General features: G+C 34.6%; 1 protein-coding gene across 3 annotated transcripts in view; it reads left to right on the top strand.

The window, feature by feature from the left end:
- RYR3 (ryanodine receptor 3) overlaps positions 1 to 27,402 on the top strand; it is a 793,997-nt gene that overhangs the window by 459,357 nt on the left and 307,238 nt on the right. For all 3 annotated transcript variants that reach the window (XM_056810219.1, XM_056810218.1, XM_056810220.1), the window contains 7 exons: positions 7,475 to 7,579; positions 11,930 to 12,033; positions 16,119 to 16,202; positions 17,846 to 18,005; positions 18,732 to 18,879; positions 20,025 to 20,230; positions 20,797 to 20,971. In XM_056810219.1, coding sequence (XP_056666197.1) covers positions 7,475 to 7,579; positions 11,930 to 12,033; positions 16,119 to 16,202; positions 17,846 to 18,005; positions 18,732 to 18,879; positions 20,025 to 20,230; positions 20,797 to 20,971 — 982 coding nt within the window. The remainder of the gene's footprint in view (positions 1 to 7,474; positions 7,580 to 11,929; positions 12,034 to 16,118; positions 16,203 to 17,845; positions 18,006 to 18,731; positions 18,880 to 20,024; positions 20,231 to 20,796; positions 20,972 to 27,402) is intronic.

Below are 27,402 nucleotides of genomic sequence, written 5' to 3'. Positions count from 1 at the left end.
AGAATTGGGCAAGTAGAAGTTAATTGCTATATGAGATATTGAGAAAAAACAAAACAAAGTCAAAGAATGCAAAGGAATAAAATGTGAAATAACTCAGTAGAAAATCAGCTGACCTTGTAAATAGATTGAGGAAAGGAAATTTTAAAATTATCAGACAACCTAAGAGCCATGATCAAAAAATAAAGACGGGGGGGGGGGGGAATGAGAGAGAGAGAGAGAGAGAGAGAGAGAGAGAGAGAGAGAGAGAGAGAGAGAGAGAGAGTCAAGACTTCCTATTTCAAGGATTGTAAAGAAAAGCTACTCTGATATCTTAGATTCCAAATGAAAATCTAAATTGAAAGAATCCATCAGAAACTTCCTGAAAAGTTCTCAAAATGAAAAGTCACAGGAATATTATAGCCAAATTCCAGGACTCCAAAGTCAAGAAGAAAATATTGGTAACAACCAGAAAGAAAAAAAAATCAGATGTCAGAGAACCAAAGTCGGGATCACACCAAATTTAGCAGTTTCTACATTTAAGAGTTGAAGAATTTGAAACTGAGGACAAAGGAACTAAGATTATAACCAAGAATAACTTACCTAGCAACACAATATAAACTGTCTGGGGTTAGAGGTTGGGAAATGGAGAATGGATATTTAATGAAATAAAGGACTTTCCAGAATTCCTTTTGAAAAAAGCAGAGCAGAATAGAAACTATGGCATTCAAACACTACTCAAGAGAAGTATAAAAGGATAAACATGTAAGAGAAATCATAAGGGACTTAATTAATTCAAACTGTTTACATCCTTATATGGGAAAATTACATATGTAACTCCTAATAACTTTATTTTTATTAGGGCAATTAGAAGGAGTCTACATAGACAGAGGGCATGAATGTAAATCCATTATGTTGGGATGATATCCCCCACCAAAAAATGAAGGGGTAAGAAAGAAGGATGCATTGGAAGAAGGGAGAGATGGAATGGGGAGCATTTTCTCACTTAAAAGAGTTATAAAAGTAAAAACTTTTATAACAGAAGTGGGAATGGGGTGGGGGGAAGGGTAGCAGGCAATTCTTAAACCTTACTCTCATCAAAATGATTCAATGAGAGAAGAATATATATACACAGTTGGGTATAGAAATTTATTTTACCCAATAAAGAAATAGAAGGGAATGGGAATAAATTATATGAGGCAAGTGGGGAATGAAAAAAGGGAGAGAACATTAAAGGAAACAGTGGACAGAAAGAAAAAAGACTTTTCAGGATAAAAAGGAATAAAATAGGATGAAACAAAATACAAAATTAGTATTCATAACTGTGAATATGAGTGAGACAAGCTCACTCATAAAGTGGAAACTGATAGCAGAATGGATTAGAAATCAAATCCCAACAATATGTTGTTAACTATTTAAAATAGAAGCATCATACAAAGATTTAAAATAGAGGACTGAAGCCGTTTGTTATACTTCAGCTGAAATTAAAAGGAAAATCATGATCTCAGATAAAGCAAAAACAAAAAGAGACCTAATTAAAAGAGATAATTAGGGAAACTACATTTTGCTAAAAGGTACCATAGACAATGAAACAATATCAAAATTTTTATAGCCAGTTTCTCAAATAAAGACCTCTTTTCTCATATATATATATATATATATATATATATATATATATATAGAGAGAGAGAGAGAGAGAGAGAGAGAGAGAGAGAGAATTGATTCAAATTTATAAAAATGAGAACCATTCTCCAAATCCTAAATATTGAAAAGATATGAACTGGCAATTGTCAGAAGAAGAAATCAAAGCTATCTATGCTAATATGAAAAAATTCCCTATATCACTATTGATGAGAGAAAGGGAAATTAAAACGACTATGAGATAATACCTTGCATCTAGCAGAAATTACAAATACTGGAGAAGATGAGGAAAAATAATAAACTGTTGGTGGAGTTGATCCAAATATTATAGAAAACAATTTAGAACTATGTCCAACGGTTATAAAACTATGTATACCCTGAGATCCAGCAATGCCTTTACTAGGTTTATACCCTAAAGAGATCAAAGAAAAAGGAAAAGGATATATATATTTATAAAATATTCATAGTAGTTCCTTTTGTGGTTACCAAAAAATTGCTATTTAGAGGATACTCATCAATTGGAGAATGGCTGAACAAATTGTGGCATGTGATTTTACTAGAGTACTATTGTGCTATAAGAAACAATGAGGGAAGTCATTTCAGAGAAAGAAAAAAATGTCAAAATCTATAAGACCTGTTGTAAAATGAAGTGAGAACAACCAAGAAATCATTGTGACCAGTAATTGGAAATGCTGTAATGATGATTAACTGTGAAAGTACTTGATTACTCTGATCAATACAATGATCCAAGATAGTGCCAAAGGCCACGTGATGGGGGAAAAATGCTATACACCTCTGAAGAGAAAACTGATAAACTCTGAGTATAAATTGAAGTATAATTTTCTACCTTTCTTTAAAAAAATCAAAAGAAAGAAAACCAAATGATAAGGTCACTTGGATTGGGACAGCAGTATTACAGTGCTCTGTGGAACATCAGAGCTCAGCCACAAGAGTGAGGAATTGCAGGAACTGGTTTAGGCAGTAACAGTGGGTAAGGCTGTTGGCAAGTCATTGAGCTTGAGGAGAAAAGTCCAGTTTTCAGTTAGGACTAATTATGTCCTTCAAGAAGTCACTTGAGGCAAAAATTGAGGCCAGCAAACTATGAGTTGCCCAGATGAGAAAAAGAATGAGATGACTTTGAAGCCCAAACTCGAGACAATCTGCACTAAAAGGGGAAATCATAAAGTCAGTGATAGAAGAGTATAAGGAAAAAAAAAAGACTGAAATTACCAAAGATTTCAGGAGAGAGAAAACCTCAAGGATCTTGAACATACACAGATAAACCAGTATGTATGATTTTAATAACACAAAGGATTATAGCCTCCATATTAGATATAACAGTCCAGATTTCTATGAAAAAAATTGCATGACAAAAGAAAATGACAACATTTGGTAAGGCAGAAGATGCTATTATTTCCCAAGAGAGTATAAACCCCATTAGAATGTTCCCAAATGGTTTAGAAGAGAAATAAAAATTTTGAGCACAAAATGTATGGGCCTGCAGATTAGAAATAATTGGAAGAATGGAAAAATATGAATCTGTGTGAAGGGTTAAATTTTGGTGGCAGGAGTTTGATCAAAAGCCAGTAGACCAGTTTATTAAGTAGAAAACACTTAGTTTATTATTAGGAAATATGGATAGGAAATAGGAAGTAGTAAAGTGAAAGTAATCTTATAACTATACCCCAGATCCCAATCCTAACTAAGTTCTAGAAAACTCTACATCTATCTGCCTCAGAGAGCAATATCTTATGCTAGGACAAAACCCTTGCCTACTCTCCTACTCTCTCTCTCTCTCTCTCTCTCTTTCTCTCTCTCTCTCTCTCTCTCTCTCTTTCTCTCTCTCTCTCTCTCTCTCTCTCTCTCTCTCTCTCTCTTTCTCTCTCTCTCTCTCTCTCTCTTTCTCTCATATAACTACTATATATCTACCTTATCTACCCAAGTCATTAATAATCAATAAAGCTATTAAGACCTTAAATCCATTTCTCTGACACGAATAGTCCCAGAGAGAGCAAGTCACACACACTACTCTCCTCAGGGGAACCAGAGACCCAAAAGCCCTTTCCAGTGGTCTGCAACTTATAAAACCACACTCTTCTAACTGTTGCCAACTGCCAACCTGCACAGCAGGAGGTCATCAACTGACAAGCTACACAGCAAAAAGTCTCTTACTCAGAAATCTTAATACTTCTTTTCCTCTTATATAGAAAAAAGGAAAAATTAATAAAAACTTTCTTAACACAAGGAAGCAAGTCATACTAAAAAAAAATAAAAGATAGCAACTGAATGGAAATACAAAAAAATGGACAAACCATAAGAGAATAAAAAACCAATACCATTCAAAAAAAGCATGACCTCAATGTAAAAAAATATATTAATATTAAAAACAGGTTTCAGAGAATCAGCATAAGGATTATTGTTCTCCAAGGAGAACACAAGTCAAAAATCTGAACATAATGCAAAAAAAAAAAACTGCACAGAAATTCTGAACACAGAAAGAAATTACCAGTTAAAAGAATCTAAATATCACCTCCAGAAGAAGGGAAAAAACCTGTGCTGCAAACTCCAAGATAAATAATTATTAAATTTAACAATTCAAAAAAAAAATCCTTCAAGTGATCAGGAGAAAAACTTTTAAATATTAGGGAAAGGAAATTCCAATGGCACCATACTATTATATAGCCACCAGAAACCACAGATGGAATGGAATAATGTGTTTCAAAGAGCAAGATAGATAAAAATGCAACCCAAGTGATCTACCTTACAAATATGAGACTTACCATTAATGAAAAAAAGATGCACATTCAATGGGGGGGGGGGGGGCATGGGAGAGGTTTTGGAAAGAGTCCTAGAAAGAAAATCAGATCTGAAGAATTTTTTTTGTTTTTCAGACAGAAAAAGATGACAGAAATACAAAAAAGAGTAAAATAAATGCAGCAACCAGGTAATAAGGAGTAGAGCCAGGATATAAGCCCTGTCCTGTTTCTACTCCCTCCTCTAGAAGTCCCATTTCAGAGTGAACAAACTTTCCTTCATTCTGGAGACTTTTCCAGCTTCTTCCTGATAACAATGCATCCCCAGCCATCCTTTCTAGCCCTGAATGTATCTTCTCTCATTTACCCCCAATAGAATTGTCCTGCATGTAGAGTCTGAATATTCTTTGTTCTCTGCAGCCATTTTCACCAGAACAGAGCTAATGGATTGAGAAAGTACTAAAAGATAGAGGACATTCCTTATGATGAGATCAGAGAGGTTTAGGGTTGGTGAGGCTTAGGGAAAGATGTAATTATTTGAACCCCCATGTTATCCCATTTTCTTCATCTTAAAACCCTTTGACATCATTCTCCTCTCGTCTTCTTTTCCCATTATTGGACAATGAAGTAGATTTTCACCTTGCCAAAGCCAACTCTTCTGTATAGACCCTTGATTCTATCTCCTTCCATCTTTTTCCATATCCTCCAGAAGATTACAACTTCAATTATCTCTCAATCTCCTTCAAACATACCACTTCTATCTGCTAGTTCTTTTAGCATTACTTTTAGAAATGTTCAAAACTTCATCCTAAAAACAACAAAACCAAAAAGAGAAAACTTGCTAGACTCTATCATCTCCTTGAGTTATTTTCTTCTCTCATCCAAAGTTACATGAAAAATCTGTCCATACTCATTGACTTCCCTTCCCTTCCTCTCACTCACTTTTTGGCCCTTTGCAAACCGTTTTCTGACTTCATTTATCAATTGAAATTGCTTTCTCCAAAGTTACCAACCCTCTCTTAATTGCCGAATTTAATAGTCATTTCCCAGGGTTCTTCCTTCTTACATTTATATTTGATACCATGAACCAACCTCCACTGCTATATACACTTCCTTTTTTGTGTTTCACAATACTGCTTTCTTTTGGTTTTTTCCTTACCTCTATATGTTTTCTTTTTCTCTCTTCTTGGATGGTTTATCATCCACATTATATCTAACTATAGATATTCCCTAAGATTCTCTCCTAGTCCCCCTCTTCTCTAGTTCAGTAGTCTCCTAATCTAATAACCTCACTCTACCCCCATCAAAAATGTACTTCCTCTTTACCTCTGACTCTTGGGACCTTAGTTTTTAATTTAGAAGCCAAATAACAGCATTAGCTTCATGTAGTTTACATGTGTTTAGCTTAGTGCTGGGTATATATTAATGTCTATTAAATGCCTTTCATTCATTCATCTAGGAGAACAGTTATTTTTAATTAAGATACATCAGGAGCAGCTGGATGGTCCATTATACACAGAGCCAGGCCAAAGACAGTATGTCCTAGCTCCAAATCTGGCCTCAGACAATTCCTGGCTGTGTGACCATGGACAAGTCATTTAGGCCCAATTGCCTAGCCTATACTGCTCTTCTGTTTTAGAACCAAGACTTAATATTGATTCTAAGACAGAATGTAAGGGTTAAACTATTTTTTTCAAAAGAGCACATCAGAGTTGCAGAGTAATAGTGGAGCCATTTTATAATGTTGCCATAGTAGTTTGACAAAATAGTGCACTATTTGTTCTAGATTGGTAAATTAACTCTTTATTTCATCAGTGTAGGGAGTTCCTGGGAAAACTTCCTCTACTAAAGCAGATTGCCATCAATGTAAAAGGTGATTAAAATGGGTGACTGGAATTTTATTTGACCCAGTCTGAAAGGATTGTCCACTCAGGCTCAGAGAGCTAAATGACTTCTCTCTAACCAAGGCCAGTATGTAACTCACTGTGACTTCAGTTGGTTAACATTTATAAATTTAATAACAAGGATAAAATGCATTGGATATTAGGTTGAGGGCTCAGAGATTCCCTGTCACTACCAAATCTATTTTTTCCCAGACCACTGACTTGGCAAAAGGTCTCTTCAATCCCCAACATTGGGGCTACACTCACTCCATCACTACCTAGATTTTCCCTGTTTCCTAACTTACCTACCTAGGCTAAGCCCACACAAAACAGTCTTTGATGAAAAGGCAGAGATAGCAGATGAATCAGAAGATGGTGTCAGTAACAACCTAGTCACACAGCCCACCAAGGCAACTCGGCAGTTCAGGTCACTACTAATCTAGATTTTCTTGAAAGGTCCTGGGATGTTTCTTCAGTGTCTGGGATGGCAGAGCAATCACAAGAATCACACCAGATGGTTGAATGGGTTTTTCCACAGGATCAGGAGAGAGAGAGAGAGAGAGAGAGAGAGAGAGAGAGAGAGAGAGAGAGAGAGAGAGAGAGAGAGAGAGAACAGCTCCAGAGTCATTGCTTGCTCTCCTTGTCTCCTCCTTCACCAGGGCTGTTAACTATCCCAGAACCTTTCCACAGGATTCTAAGGTCTATCCCTGTACTTCCGGGTTTGTTGCATTCCATCCAACTTCTATTTCCATTCTAGACCATTACCTCCTTCCAAAACTCCCTTTAATATCAACTTACAGCTTTTGAAGTAAAAAAATGAATTTTGGTATTATTCTCCTTTATACACCATTTATCACAGACAAATTGAATTACTATCTATTCCCCAAACTTGACATTTCATCTTCTACCTTCATCTGTACATCCTTCCAAAACCTTCCTCAATCTTGGTATGTATTCTACCCTAATCCCCTCTTCCTTTCAGTTTTAAAAACATTTTCATCTATATATTCATTTATTCTAAAGTCATTACAAGTGTTTTCCTTTCTTTTCTATCTTAAAGTCCACAGTTTCTCTTATATTGTCTCTTAGGATAAGAATTTAGCTTAAGAAAGGAAGGTGAGATGGTAGATATAGTAAATGCCAGAACTTAGAGGTTTTTGCAATTGATTTTACTCACGGCAATCAATTCTTATTTATTTTTCATTTGTCTTTTTCCTCTAGATTGTTTTGCCTCCCCATCTAGAAAAAATCCGAGACAGACTGGCTGAAAATATTCATGAACTATGGGGAATGAATAAAATAGAGCTAGGATGGACCTTTGGCAAGGTAAGTAATGACTATGATAAGACTACAGATAGTTGTTGAGATACTTTATATGTGTGAAGGATAAATTCTAAGAATAATACAATGAGGAATAAGAAAATTTTGATTATTCTTTCTTTCTGGTCATTATCCTTGATTTTGTTTAACAACCATCTCTGTTTCATCTCCACACTCATAACTGTGCACTATGTATAAATTATAGCTTCATTCTTTAGGAGGATTGAAAGATTATTTCATTCAGTAGTTGTTTCTCCTTAAAAAGATGTCTTTGTGTTTAATACTTGGATATTTCAATTATATATGATTTGATCTGAGTTAAGAGTCAGAGCAGTATTTCTCAAATTGAATTACAAAGAACCCAGAAAACTCCAACTTTTTGTTTTTTAAATTAACCTTATATTATTTGTTAATATGCATTAAATAGTGATTCTAGAGGATTTTAATGTGTGTTCTGCTAAAGTTTGTTTAAGCCAAAGGACTGTAGCACTATGAAAAATTTTGAGAAGCATTAAGGAATTGTTCTTTTTTGGAAAGGCTGCTGTATAATGAGAGAAAATTGTTGATCCACTTTTCAGATTCTATTTCAGATTTGTGTGACTGAGTTTTTTTAAAAGAATTTTATAGATAGTTCACTGTATTTTATGAACATTCTTTATACAAAGATGTAGTGAATAGAGCATTGAATTTGGAGTCAATAAGATCTGGCTTCAAATTTGGTTTCTGATATTTCCTAGCTGTATGAACAATTTGACTCCCTTTCAACATTGGTAAAATGTGGAGAATAAATACCACCTATCCTGCTTGGAAACCACTTTGCAGACCTTAAAGCACTCTATGAATGTGAGGTATTAGTATTATTGAAAACTACAGAAAGGAAAATTACATTTTAGAAGTTTAATAATAGTTTTCACATAATCTAGTAAAATAAATAGATGACTAAAGGAACATGTAGAATCTCCTTCTTTGGAAAACTTTTAAAGGTTCAAAGGTAAAAAATGTTAATGAAGGATTGATTTGGAGAGAAATTATAGTAGTCATGTCTGAAAGATTAGATAAATTCTGAAGCGCACTAATAGTCCAAGAACTCTAAATTTATTTTAATGTTCACTAATGAATACTTCATTGAGATTTTCATGTGTTCTAGCATTTATCTTGGTTTATGAATCATACAAATGTAACTAATTTGCATCTTGGGGGAAAGTAAGCCTTCTCCTTAACTTCTCAGCTGCCACTGGCTAGAATTTTCCTCACTTCCTCTCTGCCTTTCCCCTGTTCCACTACAGATCTCACTTCTTCCTGGCATTATTTCAATAGCTGTTTTATTATTAAATAATGTATTTAAAATATAGCTGTTATTATTATTAAACTAAAATATAATATTTTTCAACTTTTCCCATTGTCATTTCAGAATTGGGTTGGATTTTCTGTAGTAAAGACGAAGAGAGTAAAATCCTGTGATTATTCCTCTTTCTCTTTCTAATTCTTTTAAATTTTTAGCTCCCTCAGGCTTGCACTGGATTTTCTGGGCACCATTCAGAGTACTATAACCCTTTGTCTCCTATTATAAATAATAACTAAAATAGAATCAGAGGACCTAGATTGAGATCCCTACTCATGCTTATAAACTTGTGACCTTGAGCAAGTCATTTATCAATCAAGCAGTGAACATTTATTAAGTACCTATTATTGCCAGGCACTATTCTAAGTGATGGGAATATAAAAAGAGGTAAAAGATAGTCCCTGCCTTCAAAGAGCTTAAAATCTAATCTTAGATCTCAGTTTCCTCTTCTATAAAATTAGGGACTGGACTAGATAGCCTCCTTTGAGGTCCCCTCCAACTCTTAATCAGCAATATAGAGTCTAAATAGCTATGATTATTGATTCTATGATCAGTTAAAAACTGTAAACTACTTTCAACTATAGAGTTCTACATAGGTACTCTCATGAATACATAGTCTATATATGGTTTTTCATTTAAACTTAGATTAATCTCATTCAAATATATTTTAAATCAAGTATATGAGAGAGACTTTATACCATCTGTTTTCCAATCTTAACAGATAAAATACAAAACCTCAAAAGGATATTGTGCTTGCTTCTAAATAAATTCTGTTCTCTACTCACATAGCAAAAGAGAGTAAACCTGATGAAAAGTAACATGTATAAATGGTGAAAGGCATATCCATTCCTAGGCTCTCAGAAGAGGAAAGGGGAGTGGGATTTACCTGGACTATATCCCAACTCCTGTTGCATACCATGTTTCAGGTCAAGGGAAGTGCTACCAATAACTTGGAAATGCAATTATCTCTGAGGTAAATCAATGCATTTTCCTATAGAAATATTGCCTATAGAGGAATTAGTTCTGTAGTACTGTTTTCTCATAAATAGTATTTTAGTATCCATGGTTCCTGCTCCTCCTTACTCTGGGGCTGAGAGTTGGAATCACTTAGGGACAATGCAACAGAATACTGTTCTCAGTGTCAGCAAAGGGCCCCCTATAACCTCCTTCTGACTAACTGTCACATCCCCTTAACATCTGTGGACCAAGTGTTGATGAAGCTTCCCCCAAGTTAGTCATCCCCAAGGCCTGCTACTGGCTTGCCAGGGCATGACCTAAGCTAGACTGCACTCCATTCTTACCCCAGTGAAACAGATATTTCCCGTATAATTTCTAAGTTGTCTTGGAATTGAAAATTGTTTCATTCCATCCTTTTGTTGGTTCTGCTGCTTCAGAATTTGTTTTGAGGTGTTAACACTGTTTAGAAGGGATTTTGGAAGAGCTCAAGTGAGTCCATACCTCTACTTAGCCATCTTGCCTCCACTCTCCCCTCTGTATCTTAGTATTTGATCCTCAGGAATGCTTGTGACCCAAAAAATAAACAAACAAAAAAAATTCAGCCTGAGGCTATATTTTTGTTTGTGATGAGCCTTCTCATACTTTGCTAGGCTTGCCTTTGGATAACAAAAATCTATCATCACATCTATACTCAGAATGTTTCTAGTTTTATATGACCTTTTAGAACATGTGTTTCCCTGGAAAGACCCTGAGAATATTGTGACCATGTTACAGTGCAGCAGCAAAATAAAAATTTTTGTAATACTTCTTTGATATATTGCAGGCAAATAAAAATAATAATAGATATGTAAATTCATTTTAAGGTTTACAAAACAATTTATGTACATGAACTCATTTGATCTTCACCACAATACAATGAGTTATATAATGTAAGGTTTTTCCCCAACTGTACAGATGAGAAAACTGAGGCTGAGGAAAGTTCAGTGACTTGTTCTTGGTCAATAAGACTTAGAAAATGGATTTGAACCTAGTTCACCTTAACTCCAAACCTATTTGGACCACCATCAATGCCATGTGTCCCCTTCAAAGTAAGATTTATTTAGCTGGCCTGGGAGCTATGGTAAAATAAAATACATTCCAAATTCCAAACAAGCAATTTTAGTATGAACATTTTCAGCTTAATCCATAGTACCAAAGTATTTTCACTATTTCAAAGTATATTCACTATTTGTGAAAAGCATTGTTGGTTCAAACATATAAAATGCCACAAGTTCCCTCCTTTAAGGAATTTATATTCTAAGGGGAATATGATAGAAGTGAATAAAAGGTCTTTCCTTTTCCCTACCTCCAGAGAAATTCAGTCAATTATTAAAGCAAAATTTGACAAAGAAACCACTTTTAAATGAAGGAATTAGGGATCACTTCACAGAAAAGGTAGCATCTGATTTGAGACATTAAGAGTACATTGAATGAAAACTAGAAAATATTTCAGAGTGGAAGCTAACATGTAAAGTTTAGGGTACTCCATTTTTGTTGGAACATAGTGTATCTGAAGAAAAGTGATGTGAAATAAGTTGGAAAGTAAGTTTCACCTAGATTGTGAAGAACCTTAAATGCAGATCAAAGAGTTTGTATTTTATGCAAGAGATAATAGAAAGTTAATAAAGATTCTTTTAACTAGAGTCAATTTTTTTGTCTTGGGATGATTCATTTGGCAGTTATATAAAGGATGAATTCAGAGACAAATGAGACTATCTGATTAGATAAGAGGTGATGAGCTTGAATTAGCATGTTGAAAAAGTGAATTGATAGAAGAGGACAGCTGAGAGAGATGCTACATAAAGCAAAATCAATAGAACATGACAATTGCTTTGATCTATGTGGTGAGGGACAGGAAAGAGTCAAAGATGACTAGAGAGAGTATCCTTTATCTATCACCAAATATCCTCCCTCAGGATCTATGATATATCTCTAACCCTTAATCTTTTTAAAACTTTTTCCAAGGTGTAATTGACTTTTAACTCAATTTTTAAAAAAATTTTAATTGTGTCAAATAGATTCGAGATGACAACAAAAGGCAACACCCCTGTCTTGTGGAGTTCTCAAAGCTACCTGAAACTGAGAAGAATTATAACCTGCAAATGTCAACGGAAACTTTAAAGTAAACATTAAACTAATTTAATTAATATTTCACAAATATGATTGATTTAATGGCATATGCTCAAGTATTATAGGTATGTACCATTCAAAGAAAACATGTATTAAATAATTGGGAAAGAGGCCTAAATATGGCAATTTATAACATAAAACATTATTTTTAGGCACTTTTAAATAATAGTTTCTTTAGTTCCAGAGAGCAAAGTCCTTTTCATTCTATATGTCACATCCATCCCCTCTTTCCTCATCTTTACATCATTACTCTAACTCAGATTTCTATAACTTTTCACTTTAGACTATATAGTCTCCCAGCTAGGTGGTCTTATCATTCTAGTCATCTTCTTGCTAGTTTCTTTCATATCACTACCAAATGTTTCTAATGAGTCCTTTACTCAGAGATTTTCAGTGGTTCCCCATTAACAACAGAATAAAATAAGAAACTCCTTATATTAGCAAGTAGGGCATCTGACAATAAAATTTTTTGTAGCTTTTCAGCCTTATTTCACGCTGATGCCTTTCATCTGGGGTTCCAAAGAAACTGTACTCACCATACTTATTTCACCCACCTACTCCTATCACTATGTATTTTCCATTACCTATATCTGAAATTTCTCCTCTCTTCAAATACCCATTAATTCCATCTCTTAAAAATTCTCTAGATTCCAGACATGCCACTTCCTTCTGAAACTTTCTCTTATTCCCTTCGTCACTTAGAAGAGAGCTATCCTTCTTCTGTCTCTTTTTTACTCCATTTGACTTTTCCAATGTATTTACCACATTCCAACTTATTGTAGCTCTTTGTATACCTCTTTTGATTATTACCCCTCTGTTGATTATCTCCAATTTACCCTGTATATATTGTTTGTGCATGGTTATGTGTTGTCTATCCTTTTAGACAGTGAACTTGAGATCAGGGACCTTTCACAGCCCAGCTCAAGTCCTACTTCACTTTGGCATCTTCCCTGACTCCTTTTGTACTTAATTCTGCTCCTATTCTTCTAGTTCAGCATTATGTATTGTCTTGATTTACACTTGTCTGTAATTTGCTTGTAGGTAAAGGAGCCATAGGGTTGACCTGTAAAGCTAACTTACAGTTCACTTAGAAGGGAAAAATATGAGATAAGGCTGGAAAGGTGATCTATTAAAGACAAAGAAAAGAGAAGAGTTAAAGATATTCCTAGTGTAATGGGAAAATGAGTCAATGGTGGCATCAGAGAAAGAAATAGTGATATTAGAAGTGTGTTTAATAAGATTAATGAACATAATTTGCGACATGTTGAGGTACCAATACAACATGTAGTTGGAGAGACCAATGTGATGCTCAGAACAAAGACTAGGACTGAATTTTTAAAAATCTGGAAGTCATTTGTTCAAAGCTGGTAATTGTGGCCAAGAAGAAAGCCAAAAATATTTAGTGAGAAAAGGGAAGAAGACCAAGGACAGTTCTTTGATTACCACCTAAGGGGTTAGAATAAAGTGAGAAGCAAATGCATCTATTTTAGTTGTGGATTTAGAGAAGTGGGAGATGATGCTAAAATTAATTTGAAACTTTTATAAAGTATTTTCTTAGAGGAACATTATTACCTAGGACTATTGATACTTGGAACTCTTAACATAGTTTTCTTTAATGTTGAGTATACTCATACTCTCAATGTATTAGTTAGCTAAAAGCATTAGTTAAATGCCTATATTTACAAAGTATTATGCTAGATGTTGAGTAATCAGTGACAAAAATTAAATCATTTCTGCCTTCAAGGAGGTTACAATTTTCTGGTGGTTGGGGGTGGAAAACATATGAAACCAAAGCGACTTTTTGAGAAATGTGAAAGATAGAACTAATGAATGATAATCAGAAAATGACTGGCAAAGGAGGTAGCACTTGAATTGATATTTGAAAGGAAGCTAGAAGCTTTAAAAGTTGAAGGTAAAAGAGGAGAGCAGTCCAGGAATGGAGGATAGGTTGTGAAAAAAACAAAGAAGCAAGAGATGAAATGTCTTTGGCAGTGAACGGAAAGTAGGCTAGTTTGGCTAAACTATAGAATGCATTAGTTAATAGTCAACATGCATTTATTAAGTGCATACTATGTGAAAAAAGTAATGTGAAAACATCCTAAATATAAGTTGGAGCCATGTTCTGAAGGGCTTGCCCAAAAAAAGTTTGAATTTTATACTAGACGCAAAAGGAAAAATTAAAGCTTCTTGTACTGACATGCTCAAACATAGAGTTTAGAAATACCAATTCGGAGTCTGTTTGGAGAGTGTTTTAGGTAAGGAAGAGTCTAGGAACAGAAAAACCAATTAGAAAGCTCTTTTTAATAACATGGGAAAAAATGAGGAGGACCTGAACCTAGGATATTGAATATTTGAGAAGAGAAAATAGGACAAATATAAAGGAAAATGTGAAAATAGACTTGCCATCTGACTTAGATATTGGGCATGAGAAAAATGAAGACTGAAGATGTCTCTGAGATTATAGAGTTGGGTAATTGGAAGGAAGTCAGCATCTTTGATAGAAAAAAAAAAGAAATTAGGAGTATTTCAGGTTTTTGGACTTTGTGTTGAGAAGGATAGAGGACAACTAATGATTTCATTTGGGGCAATGTTGAGTTTGAGATACCTACAGGATATATAAATGGTGAATGTAATAGTTGAAGATATAGAGCTCTAGCTAAAGAGAGAAATTTTGTGGGTGAGTTTATAGTATAGATGTATGGTATACATATGTGAGTCAAGGGAGACATATAGTGTATATATAGTATAAATATGGAGAGGTGTATATATATGTATATACATATATATATATATATATTTCATGTGGATAGTATACCTGTACTCACATATATCTGGGTTATTCATCTATACATACATATTATAAAAATAAATTAGCGAATTATAAAAATAAAATATTTAGATGGAAAAACTGTTCCAATATAGGTTCAAAACTTTTCAAAACTGTTTTAACTCACCAATCAGATTCAAACTGTTCGAATACTTTTGGATATTTTTGATAAAAGTAATCAAAAGTATCCTCAGTGTTGAAGTGAAGCTCAAATGTGAAGTTCCCTTCAGGGCCAGGTGCAAGGATGGTAAAGAGACTCTTATTATAAAAAATAAAGTATTAATTGAAATATACAAGGATAAAGATTTCTAATTCTAAAGGATTCTAAATCCACCCAAATAAACACCCAGGTTCCTCAAAGAACCGCTTTTCCTGTGTTTCACAGGCTTCACTAATCCTCCCTGATCTGACTAACCCAAATTTATACTATATAAAGAAAAACTACTGCTATTATCCTCATAAATCTTAACTTCATATTCAAATTATGAAATAGCAAAGGCTAGTTAGTTGAATCTCAACAAGAATCAAGTTAGGACTCTGAGTCTTAACAGACTCAGAATTCCAACCAAAAACCAGATTTTTCTTTGGTCTTCTCAGTGTTAAACAATCTATTAAAAATCACAATAGATATTCAGTAATGTTTCCCAAGTTGGAAAAGGAAAACACTAAGCTTCTTCAGGTCTTTCCCTCAGACAGAGAGGCAAAGATGTTACCTCCTCCAGCCCTAAAAGGGAGTCTCTGAGTGTGTGTCTCTGACAACTGCCAGAGACCGTCTCCCAACTGCCAGAGAGAGTAATTGACATAGAAAAATGGTTATAACTGTCACATCTGAAATTAACATGCTCTCTCAGATATGCTTCAAATTCAAGCCAGTCACTTTACTTCTTATCTCTAAACTAATAAAACAATACTTATTTTCTAATATCCTCCTTACAATATATACACACCATATATATGCTACATACATGGACATTTATAGCATAGCCCATTGATAAGTTAGGGACAATAATTATGTATATTTGTATACATATATGTGCATATTTGGAGATCATCTGCATATTTGAATATGTGGCAGTTGATGAAATCACTGAGAAAGAGAGATACGGATAAAATACTCAGTAAAATTACACCAGCATGCAATCCATCAAAATAAACTGAGTCAGATATTAAGGTAGTATTGAAACCAGGATATTATCATCTTTTCCCTTATTCACTTCTATCCATTGTATGTGTTTTTTTAAATGTCACAGAACCCTTCTAGCCCTTGGATGTCATATTGTTCATATTAATTTGGCTGCTGAGGAAGATCTGAAGAAAGCAAAACTTCCCAAAAAGTAGGTGATTTTTAAATACCTTGATACTTTGGTTGTAACTTGTATATGGGAAACACATATTAGAGAACCTGGTAATACAGATAGATATCAGCTACATCAGGAAATCCAGTAACTTCTTGGGTTGACAGCAATGAATTTCTTTATAATTCTAAATAAATTATTTTCTAAAAAGTGCTCTAAGACTTTCCTTCCTTGCTGCTTTTCCCTCACATCAACATGTTTTCCATTGTCCTTGACTTTTTTAAAAACTCTTACCTTTCATCTTAGAATCAATACTGTGTATTGGTTCTAAGGCAGGAGATTAGTAAGGACTAGGCAAAAGAGGTTAAATGACTTGCCCAAGATCACATAATTAGAAAGTGTCTAAAGCCAGGTTTGAAGCCAGGCTTCCCCATCTTTAGACCTGGCTCTGCATCCACTGAGTCACTTTTAACCAGTAAGAACAACTCTCCAAATAAGGATATTTGTTTTGGCTTGACTTATAATAATTCTATCTAGCAATGGTGCCTTGAAAATGGTTGCTAGCCACATTAAATAATCAATTTTCCAGGCAATAATCTAACTTCACAAATATTTTCTGCTTATGTTTAAGTTTGCCAATGTTTAATTTGGTCCACTGAATTTATGTATTCACCATTCACCTCCTACACTCACACATATTCACATTCCTAAATACTTAAACACATATAAAATACATACATGAGCATCATCTTTAACTATAGGCTGGGAGCATAAGTAACTTCATTCATGTGCAAAATTTTATGAAATTCTTCTTATACTTTCAAGCCATAGAACTTCAGACCTATCAGAACTTTCTGATGACCATAATTTTGTGGTAGATTGGAATTGGTATTAGGAATGAAGGACTGGAATTGAAGCTTCACTCAGGTCCTAATTTTTAGTACCCAAAGACTGATACCTGTTCTTTCTGGTGTCGCATTCTTCATAACACAGGATTGGCCACAATTCCTGCCTCCAGCTTCATATCCAAAAGTTGGCATGTAAAAAAAGCATTGGACAAGGTGTGAGGAGAACTGAATTCTTACCCTTCTGAGGCTCTTCTTTGATCTATCTTTTTTTGTTCATCTTTATACTCCCAGAATCTAGTCTAGTGCCTTGTTCATAAAAGCACTTGATTTTTTTATTGATTTGAACTTCACCTCAGTTTCTTCATCTCTAAGAAGTTAAAATAATAATCTTTAATCTTTCAGTTCTAAAATTCTTTGACTCTATTAATTTTGGTTGTTGGAGTAATAAGGTAACTGAGTGAAATCATATAAATATTTTGTACTTATTTATATTTATATTATGCTTTATAAGGACCCAATTAGTCCCTTGACAATTTTTCAATTTTCCTGAATTTTGTGATTTTTTGACATGGTATAAAAATGTTTGAATAGTAATACCCATGGTATGTACAACTAACATCAATAGCCTTCCATCATTAAAGCTTGAACTTCTAGTTGTTGTATATAGCAAATCCACTTATTCTTCAGAGAAATGGAACCTTTGAACTTGGGCTTATTAGCACACTCCTCTAATAATTAGCTAATTGGCCTAGATTGAATATGGAAAGTCATGTATCTCCATTCAAAATATTCATAATTCTTCTGTTTTTTTTTTTCATTTATTTTGACCTGTAGCTACATGATGTCAAATGGCTACAAGCCTTCCCCTTTGGATCTGTCTGATGTGAAGCTGTTACCTCCTCAAGAAATTTTAGTTGATAAACTTGCAGAGAATGCACATAATGTTTGGGCAAAAGATAGAATAAAGCAAGGATGGACCTATGGCATCCAACAGGTGAGAAATTGGTAGTTGGGAAACTTTAATCATATATATGTTCAAATATATATTCAAATTCTTTCCCATGTTCATAACATCCTGTGAAGGATCAGGAAAAGGAATACAACCATGGGCACTATGTTGATTCAAAACATAATAGAGCACATGTCATTCTATAGTGGTTTTTTGACAGTGCATTGTATTTATCACCACCTTCATGGTTCATCTCTTCTACAGATTTAAAAGAGGATCTAGTAAAGGCATATGTACTCACTACACCAAAATGTTGCCTTTGTGGCCACTTTCCTGGTATATCTCTCTGTTAAATGGAGTATGTGTTAAGGAGATGTATGCAAGCAGGCTCTCACAATAATTTAAGGCAGGGAATGAATTTTTATTTTAAAAAGTTATTTGAAACTGCATTCACCTACTTTGGGCATAAAATGATACAAATAGTTTTGTGCCACTTCATTTTTTTGCCCAAATCAAGTGAATAAAACGTTTTAATGCAAATTTTTGCACATCAGTAAATGTTAGCCTGAAGAAAATGTTCAAATAAATACTATCTTTGAAAACCCAAGAAGTTCTACTGACAGCCATTTGAAAACTGACAACTTTACATGAACCTTCTGGAAGGCCAGACTTGTGGCTAGAATGGTGTATATATATGTATGCAGATGACTTTCTATATGTAAAAGTTAACTATAAATTTTTCCATATTTCTTCCCTCATGGCATAATTCAGGATCTGAAGAACAAAAGGAATCCTCGGTTGGTGCCATATGCATTACTAGATGAACGTACAAAGAAGTCAAACAGAGATAGTCTCCGTGAAGCAGTTCGAACATTTATTGGTTATGGGTATAATGTTGAGCCTTCAGACCAAGAATTAGGTATCGAAACCAATGTATTCCTCCTAGCCTCAATATAATAAGATCCATTTTAAAAGGAAAAAATGCAAATTAATAGACCTAATATATTAGTTAATATCAGAATGCCTTGCATTTATACATATACAAACATATATGTATTGTTGTTCTGTCATTTCAGTCATGTCTAATTCTTCATGACTCCACTGGGGTTTTCTTGCCAAAGATACCAGAATAATTTGCCATTTCCTTCTCCAGTTCATTTTACAGATGAAGAACCAAAGCAAAGAGGGTTAAGTGACTTGCTAAGGGTCACACATCTTGTGTCCAAGGTCATATTTTAACTCAGGTCATCCTCACACTAGATAGAAGGGGACTCTAGCCACTGCTCCACCTAACTGCCATCTCTATGTGTACATGTATTTGTATGTGTGTACATATGCATATATGTATACCTGTATATGTGTGTGTATATGTTAGAGACCTACAATAGAATGTAAGTTCCTTCACAAGAGAGGCAATTTCATTTCTGTCCTGATATGCCTAATGCCCAGTTCAGTTCTTGGAAGGTAGTATAAATTTAGCAAAAAATTATTGAGTTAATATTTTAAAAAATAATAAAGAACAAGAATAGATTTATAGTAGCTAAATGTATTACTATAGAAAAATTTTATTGTATCAAAACAACTGGAAAGAATATGTGAAATAAATTATTCTTTGACAATTGCTTTAATGTTATAATGGATTCTCTTTTGACTGGATCCTTAAATGAAATGAATGAAAAAGCATTTATGATGTGCTTACTATATGCTAGACACCGTGTTGGGAGAAATTGAGGATTTAGAAAAAATTTAGTTTAAGTCTAACAACTTTATTTTTCTTAGACTTCCTTCATTTTAACTTCAGCTTACTTGATGACTAAATTCTCTAATGCACAAATGAAATCTAGGAATATTTTTAAATCTATAGCAATGCTGATGAGTATCATTATGTTATAGTCATCCCAATTATCCCAGGATATTTTAGATAAATTAATTTTGAATTGTTTGGAGAGGTGGGAGAGCTTCTCTCTGTTTGTGTGACCAACAGTTTATTATATTTGAAGGAATGCCACCTAATGACTAAGGGCCTTTGTGCCTTGCTCTGTTTCTCCCCTTCATTTACCATAGCTGACCAAACTATGGAAAAAGTTAGTGTGGACAAGATCCGATTTTTCCGAGTGGAACAGTCTTATGCAGTGAAATCTGGAAAGTGGTATTTTGAATTTGAGGTGGTGACAGGAGGAGATATGCGTGTTGGCTGGGCCAGGCCAGGCTGTCGACCAGATATTGAACTAGGGGCAGATAATCAAGCTTTTGTATTTGAAGGCAGCAAGGTAAGTGACAATGCATAGTTCTTGGTTGTAGATGTTCTTCCTCAGAAATATATAACTACTTCATAAAAACTTAAATGATTTGGTCATCTTCGGTATAAGGACTAGATCTTTGTGTTTTAAAGACACACAATTGCACTAGAGACCAAAGAGAGTATGACTCCATTGTTGTATGCTTTAAGTTTATGACAGAGTCCCATATTGATTGTAACTTCATTTTTTACACTATTGTTTTGCCTTCTCCTCTATCTTAGACCTAGCCTTAGTGAAGATACATATTACATAAGCATCATAAATATCCTTAGAGAAGAGTGAAATATTATTATTATTATTATAGCAAATTGAGACTCAGGGAAACTGGGTCTACTTCCTTGACCAAATGTCATTATACTTATTGGATATCATCTAGCTTATTACTCCCTAAGTTTCTTCTTTGTAGAAAACTGAGTATCCACTAGAAAGCATGTATCACTGTTAATCAAGAATTATTACTACTCTGACATCTCACCAGCTATAGCTATAATGTTGGAAAACCCATTTTTCTTTTATCTATTTGTTTTTTCCCCTAGGGCCAACGCTGGCATCAGGGGAGTGGATATTTTGGGCGTAACTGGCAATCAGGAGATGTGGTTGGCTGTATGATTAACTTGGATGATGCTTCAATGATCTTCACTCTGAATGGGGAGCTACTTATTACCAACAAAGGTTCAGAACTTGCTTTTGCTGATTACGAAATTGAGAATGGTATGTCCCCTTATCTCTCCCTATATAATACTAGATGAAATGAAATTATGAGTAGATATTATTTAGAGTTGGATGGAGCATTTTTCTGATTTTTAAGAGCCTCTTAATCTGTTCTTCTAAAGATGCTATAATTCCAAAAGGAATATTTGTCTTCAAGAAATCAAAATCTTTAGAACCTCTAGTACTACTATTCTGGTTCTCTGGCCAATTCTCTTAGTTACCTGTGTCTGAGGTTTCTTTTGGTCTTCCTCCTTATGGTTAGAGAAAAAAAATCTATAATTGGGTCTGATATCAGATACCAATTAAAGGTTTTCCCCCTTTTTTCCGTCTTTTTTCCTTTTTTCTTTCTTCCTTCTGCTCTTCTTTTCCTTTCTTTCTCTTGTTTTTCTTCTTTTTTTTCCTTTCTCTTTCTATCCCTCCATTCATTATATACCCTGGATTTTTGTCCCAAAAGCTAGCATCTTTGGGTTTATTATAGACTCCTTGCTGAGGTCATTTACCCCAAGTCAATTCCAGTGATCTTCATTTCTGTCTTTTAGCCAGTACCATATTGTTTTGATGAGCATTGCTTTATAGTATAGTTTGAGATGTGATACTGCTAGGCAACCTTACTTCACATTTTTTTCATTATTTCCCTATATATCCTTGATCTTTTGTTCTTTCTAATGAACTTTGTTCTGGGTTTTTCTAATTCAGTAAAAAAAATTTCTTGGTAATTCAATGGATATGACACTAAATAAGTAAATTCGTTTAGGTAGGATTATCATTTTTATTATGTTAGGTCATCCTACCCATGAGCAATTAATGTTTTTCCAGTTATTTAGAACTAGTTTTAATTGTGTGAATAGTGTTTTGTATTTGTGTACAAACAGTTCCTGTGTTTCTCTTGGCAGATAGATTCCTAAGTATTTTATATTGTCTAGGGTGATTTTAAATGCAATTTCTCTTTCTAATTCTTGTTGCTGAGATGTATAGGAAATATATAGAAATGCTGATGATTTATGTGGGTTTATTTTGTATCCTGCAACTTTGCTAAAATTGTTATTTCCACTAGCTTTTGAGTTGATTTTCTAGGATTCTTTAAGTAGACCATTGTATCATCTACTAAGAGTGATAGCTTGGTCTCCTCATTGCCTATTACAATACCTTAAATTTCTTTTTTTTTTCTCTAATTGCTACTGTTAGTGTTTCTAGTACAATGTTAAATAATAGGGGTGGTAATGGACATCCTTGTTTCACTCTTGATCTTATTAGGAATGCTTCTAGTTTATCCCCATTGCAGATGATGTTTGCTGATGGTTTTAGGTATATACTAGTTATTATTTTTAGGAAAGGCCTTTCTTTTCCTATACTTTCTAGTGTTTTCAATAGGAATGAGTATTGTATTTTGTCAAAGGCTTTTTCCTGCATCTATTGAGATAATCATGTGATTTTTGTTGGTTTGCTTGTTGATATGGTCAATTATGTGGATGGTTTTCCTAACATTGAACCATTTTTGCATTCCTGGTATAAATTCCACCTTATCATAATGAATAACCCTCGCAATCACTTGCCGGAGTCTTTTGCATCTATGTTCATTAAGGATTGGTTTGTAGTTTTCTTTCTCTGTTTTTGACCTGCCTGGCTTTGGAATCAGTACCATATTTGTGTCATAAAAGTAATTTGGTAGAATTCCTTCTTTGCTTATTATGTCAAATATTTTTATACTATTGGGATTAGTTGTTCTTTGAATGTTTGTTAGAATTCACTTGTGAATACATTGGGCCCTAGGGTTTTTTTCTTAGGGAGTTCTTTGATGGCCTGTTCAATTTCTTTTTCTGATATGAGGTTATTTAAGTATTCTATTTCTTCTTCTATTAATTAGGCAATTTATATTTTTATAAATTAATTCATTTGTATTACCACCTATATTATTTTCATTACTCCCATTTTCATTTATCCTCAACTCATTTGCAATTATATAACACTCATTCCTTGATTCATTCCCATGTGTTCCCTGGGTGAACCTTTATAAGACAGTCTTCTTACTCTGGTCACCCTTTACAACCTCTTTCAATGGCTAAGAGGGCAACGCAGCAAAGCACTGTGGAGTGCTTAGGGCATGATGGAGCATAAAAGACAACACAGCCAATGCACAATGCACACAATGCTGCTGAGGAAGTCTCCAAGTGTAATGATTTTTTGTGCCAATGGACCCAGGATTCCAATGCTGAGAGAGTGGTACTGTCTCTGTGCATCGACTTTTCCACTTAAATCTCCTTCACGCACAAGTGTTTTTGTGCACACTCATGTACATCACAGATGAAAGTGCACAAAGACAATCGTCATCCTCAGTTACCGAGAGACTACTGCTATACTATGGGTGAGTTCATCCCATTCATGTTCAAAATTGTCACTTGTTTATCCCCCAACATTTTGATATCCTCTTCTAGTTTTGCTCTGTGAAGATTGGATTTAGCTATCTCCTGATTGTAACAATGAAGATATTTAGCTCTTTCTTTATTGTGAAGATAAAATTGTAATCTCCTGATTGTAACAATGAAGGTACTTAGTTCTTCCTTTATAGTGAAACTAGAATTGTAAGCTACAATCTATTTTTAGATTTTAACTACAAAATGTTAAGTAACTACAAAAGGTGAATTAATCACAAAAAGGTATTAAGTAACTACAAAAGGAGAACTTAACAAAAGAGGTGTTAAATAACCCAAAAAGATATAATCTAACCAGAGAAGGTGAGAACTAAAGAGTGGACAGTCCTGGCGAAAATCTAACCAAAGAACATGAGAAGAAAAGAATGGACAGACCTGGAGAAAATCTAACCAAAGTAGGTGAGAACTATAGAATGGGCGATCCTGGAGAAAAGCATCTGCTGTGATTGGCAGACATGAAATTTAGGGGAGGTGACCCAAGAGAAAAAGATCTTTAAAAAGAGGACCAAAAGATAGAAGGAGGATTTGGATCATTCAGATTTGGGATTCAGATCTATTTGGAATATTCCAATTTGGATCATTCATTCAGATTCAGACATTCAGACAGTCATTTGGAGATTCGGGCACTGACTCAGAGGAGTGACTGGAAGACAGACCCTTAAAGAGTGACTGGAAGGCAGACACCCAGACTTCTTTTAGACTGTCATCATTGGTGAGTGAAAAGCTGACTTAGTGACACTACCTTTCTGGAGGCGTGAAACCTCCAGTTAAGGCCCATCTTCTTGAGACTCTCTTCCCCTGGCTGGAGCTTAGTGATTCTAACTGGTATCAGAAGAAGCCAGAGTTTTTTTTTTCTCTCTCACTCTCTCATTCCTTAATATCTTCTTTCTATTGTAAATATTATAAATAAACTACTCTAAATTCCATTTACTTTAGTGATTCATTTTGGGATTTAGAAATTAAATCCCTGGCAACGACCTAATTAAATATATTTCAGAGTCCCAACCACAATTTAAATTTAACAGTCCTTTCTTCTTTTGCTATATCCTTTTAAGCCAATGGTTTTCTTTTAATCAATCCCCCTAAACTCCACCCTTATTATACATCTCTTTTCACTCCCTTCCTTTTTGTTCCCTTCTTATTTTTTAGGGTCTGTTAAGTTCCCTCCCCCCTCTTTCCCCTCCCTTTTTTTACTCCCTGCCCCACTACCCCCTTAGTTTTTCCCTCCCTCACTCACTGATTCTAGAGCACTGGCTCAGACTCTAGTGCACTGGCTCCATGTGGGGGGTGGGGTGGGGGAGGGTTGATCAGCTAGCATTTTGGTGGAAGCTATTTCACTCCCTTATGATGTGGATATGCCCAAATCCCATGTCCCTTCAATGCTGCTCCCTACTGTGGAGTCCCTTCATTCATATGAATTTGGCTTTTTTGGCCTTTTGAGGTAGTGTGTGTGTGTATATATATATATATATATATATATATATGTGTGTGTGTGTGTGTGTGTGTGTGTGTGTGTGTGTGTGTGTGTGTGTGTGTGTGTGTATCAATGGGCAATGAGGAAAGGAGGAGTCCAACATCTACATTGCCACCATGTTTACCCAGAAGTCTCTGAAATTGAGTTTTTATGACACCCATTTCCCCTACTTTTCCTTTGCATTTCTATATTTTTATTATATTTAAATTTTGTGAAAAAAGTTCTACTATCTTTCTTCCCTATTTTTTTTTCATTTTTCTCTAGCTCAGTGACAGTGATCCTTTTAGTGACAGAGTGTTATGCCCTATCCCACCACCTAGCAGCCAGTATGACCTTCCCACCCCCTTACCCCACACAAGGGAGGGAGAAAGCTCTCCCATTGGACTGCTGGGCAGAGGGTTGGGTGAAGTAAGGAATGCCCTCAGCAAGTGTAGAATAGGGGAGGGCTCCCCTGTAGGAGCAGTTCTTCCCAAGTACCTCTTACTTTCTAGTAATAAAATGCCTGGGGTGTGGGGAGCAGGGAGAGTAGGGAGTGGGGAGGGCAGCCTAGTGCCCATAGAGAGTGGTCTGCATGCCAACTTTGGCACCTGTGCCATAAGTTCACCATCAATTGCTCTAGCTTTTCTTTCTCCACTTAAGATAATCAAAGTAAAATAAAACCATTCCCAAGCCTTCATTTTGTCTCATTTAACTAAAGCTATGATTATTGAAGACATTAATTTCTGAGGGGTCACATCTTTATTCCCTTATTAGAATGCAAATGTTTTTCCAATTGCTCCAATGTATTTACTTTCCTGGGTTTTTCTTGAATTTTTGTGTTTTTTCTTTCAAAGACTTCATTTAGCTCTAATGTTTTCATTAAGGATGTTTGCAAATACTCTGCTGCAGAGGTATCTAACTCTTGGGGCCAGTGTAATTGGAAATGGCAAAATAAATAAAAATATAATAAAATATAGATATTAATTTGTGGTTGTCAATATGGGACTTGCAAAAATCTTTTTCTATTTTAGTTTAACACCACTGCTCCATTGGATTGAATGTATTTTTCCCCATAGGACCACGTTATGTTTATGTTATTCTTGGCTATACAACATATGTGTGTTGGAATATCATATTTCAGGCTCTCCTGACCTATGTACTGCTAGCTGCCAAGGCTTTTGGGATCTTAACTATACATTCATGGTATTTGAATTCTTAATTACATTACTTTATTATTCTAGAAACTTTAGATTTTTGTCTTTGGTAATCTTGAAAGCTTTTGTTTTCTTTTTAAATGTGTCTAGTAGATTCTATCTATTTTTTATGTTGACCTCTAGTCATAAGAGACCTAGGTAGTTTTCATTCAGGATTTCTGGAAATATAGCATCTATAAAGTTTTGAAGGGAAAGAGAAGGAAGGATTCATGAAGGTACAACTCAAATACTATTGAAATTAAGCCTTCTCAGACCAAATTAGTCCTTAATAATCTCTTGATACTTAGTCATCCTGTAGCATCATCTTGATTGCCCTCCTCAGTAAACTCTTCAGTTTAATGACATCCTTATTTAACTGTGACATGCAGAACTGAATACAGTATTTCAGATATTTCCCCAGAGATCAAAGTCAAACTCAAAGCACTATAGTTTGATAGCACTGTTCTCTTCCATTTTATTTTTTAATTTTTTTTCTTTATTTTATTCTAGTAATAAATTTAGATATAAGTTTTCCAAGGTTACATGATTCATGTTGTCTCCCTTTCCTATTCTTTTCCCCCCTCCCAGAGTTGACAAGCAATCTACTGGGTTATACATGTATTATCACTCAAAATCCATTTCCATATTATTCATTTTTGTAAGAGAGTAATCTTCTAAAACTAAAACTCAAATCATATACCCAAATAAACTAGTGATAAAGCATATATTTTATAGTGCATTTCTAAATACTTCTTTCTCTATATCTGGATAACATTCTTTTTTCATAAGTCCCATAGAATTGTCCTTGATCATTATATTGCTGTTAGTAGCAAAGTCTATTATATTTTATTGTCCCACAATGTTTCAATTACTGTGTATAATGTTCTCTTGGTTCTGCTTATTTCACTCTCCATCAGTTCCTGTAGGTCCTTCTAGTTCTTATAGAAATCAAGTGATTTGCCATTCATTATAGCACAATAGTATTCCATCACCATCATATACAACAATTTGTACAGCCATTCTCCAATTGTGGGACATCCCCTCAGTTTCCAAATTTTTGCCACCACAAAAATCACAACCATAAAAATTTTTGTACACACAGGTCTTTTTCCAATTTTTTTTTATTTCTTTGGGATACAGACCTAGTAATGGTATTGCTGGATCAAAAGGTATGCATTGTTTTTTTTTAATATATTTTATTTGATCATTTCCAAGCATTATTCATTAAAGACATAGATCATTTTCTTTTCCTCTCCCCCCACCCCCCATAGCCGACGCGTAAATCCACTGGGCATTAGATGTTTTCTTGATTTGAACCCATTGCTTTGTTGATAATATTTGCATTAGAGTGTTCAT

The sequence above is a fragment of the Monodelphis domestica genome, chromosome 1 (genome assembly GCF_027887165.1).
Source record: "Monodelphis domestica isolate mMonDom1 chromosome 1, mMonDom1.pri, whole genome shotgun sequence".
In the NCBI taxonomy this organism is placed as follows: domain Eukaryota; kingdom Metazoa; phylum Chordata; class Mammalia; order Didelphimorphia; family Didelphidae; genus Monodelphis; species Monodelphis domestica.
The sequence above is the reverse complement of the archived record's forward strand: the minus strand, read 5'-3'. Positions and strand labels throughout refer to the sequence as shown.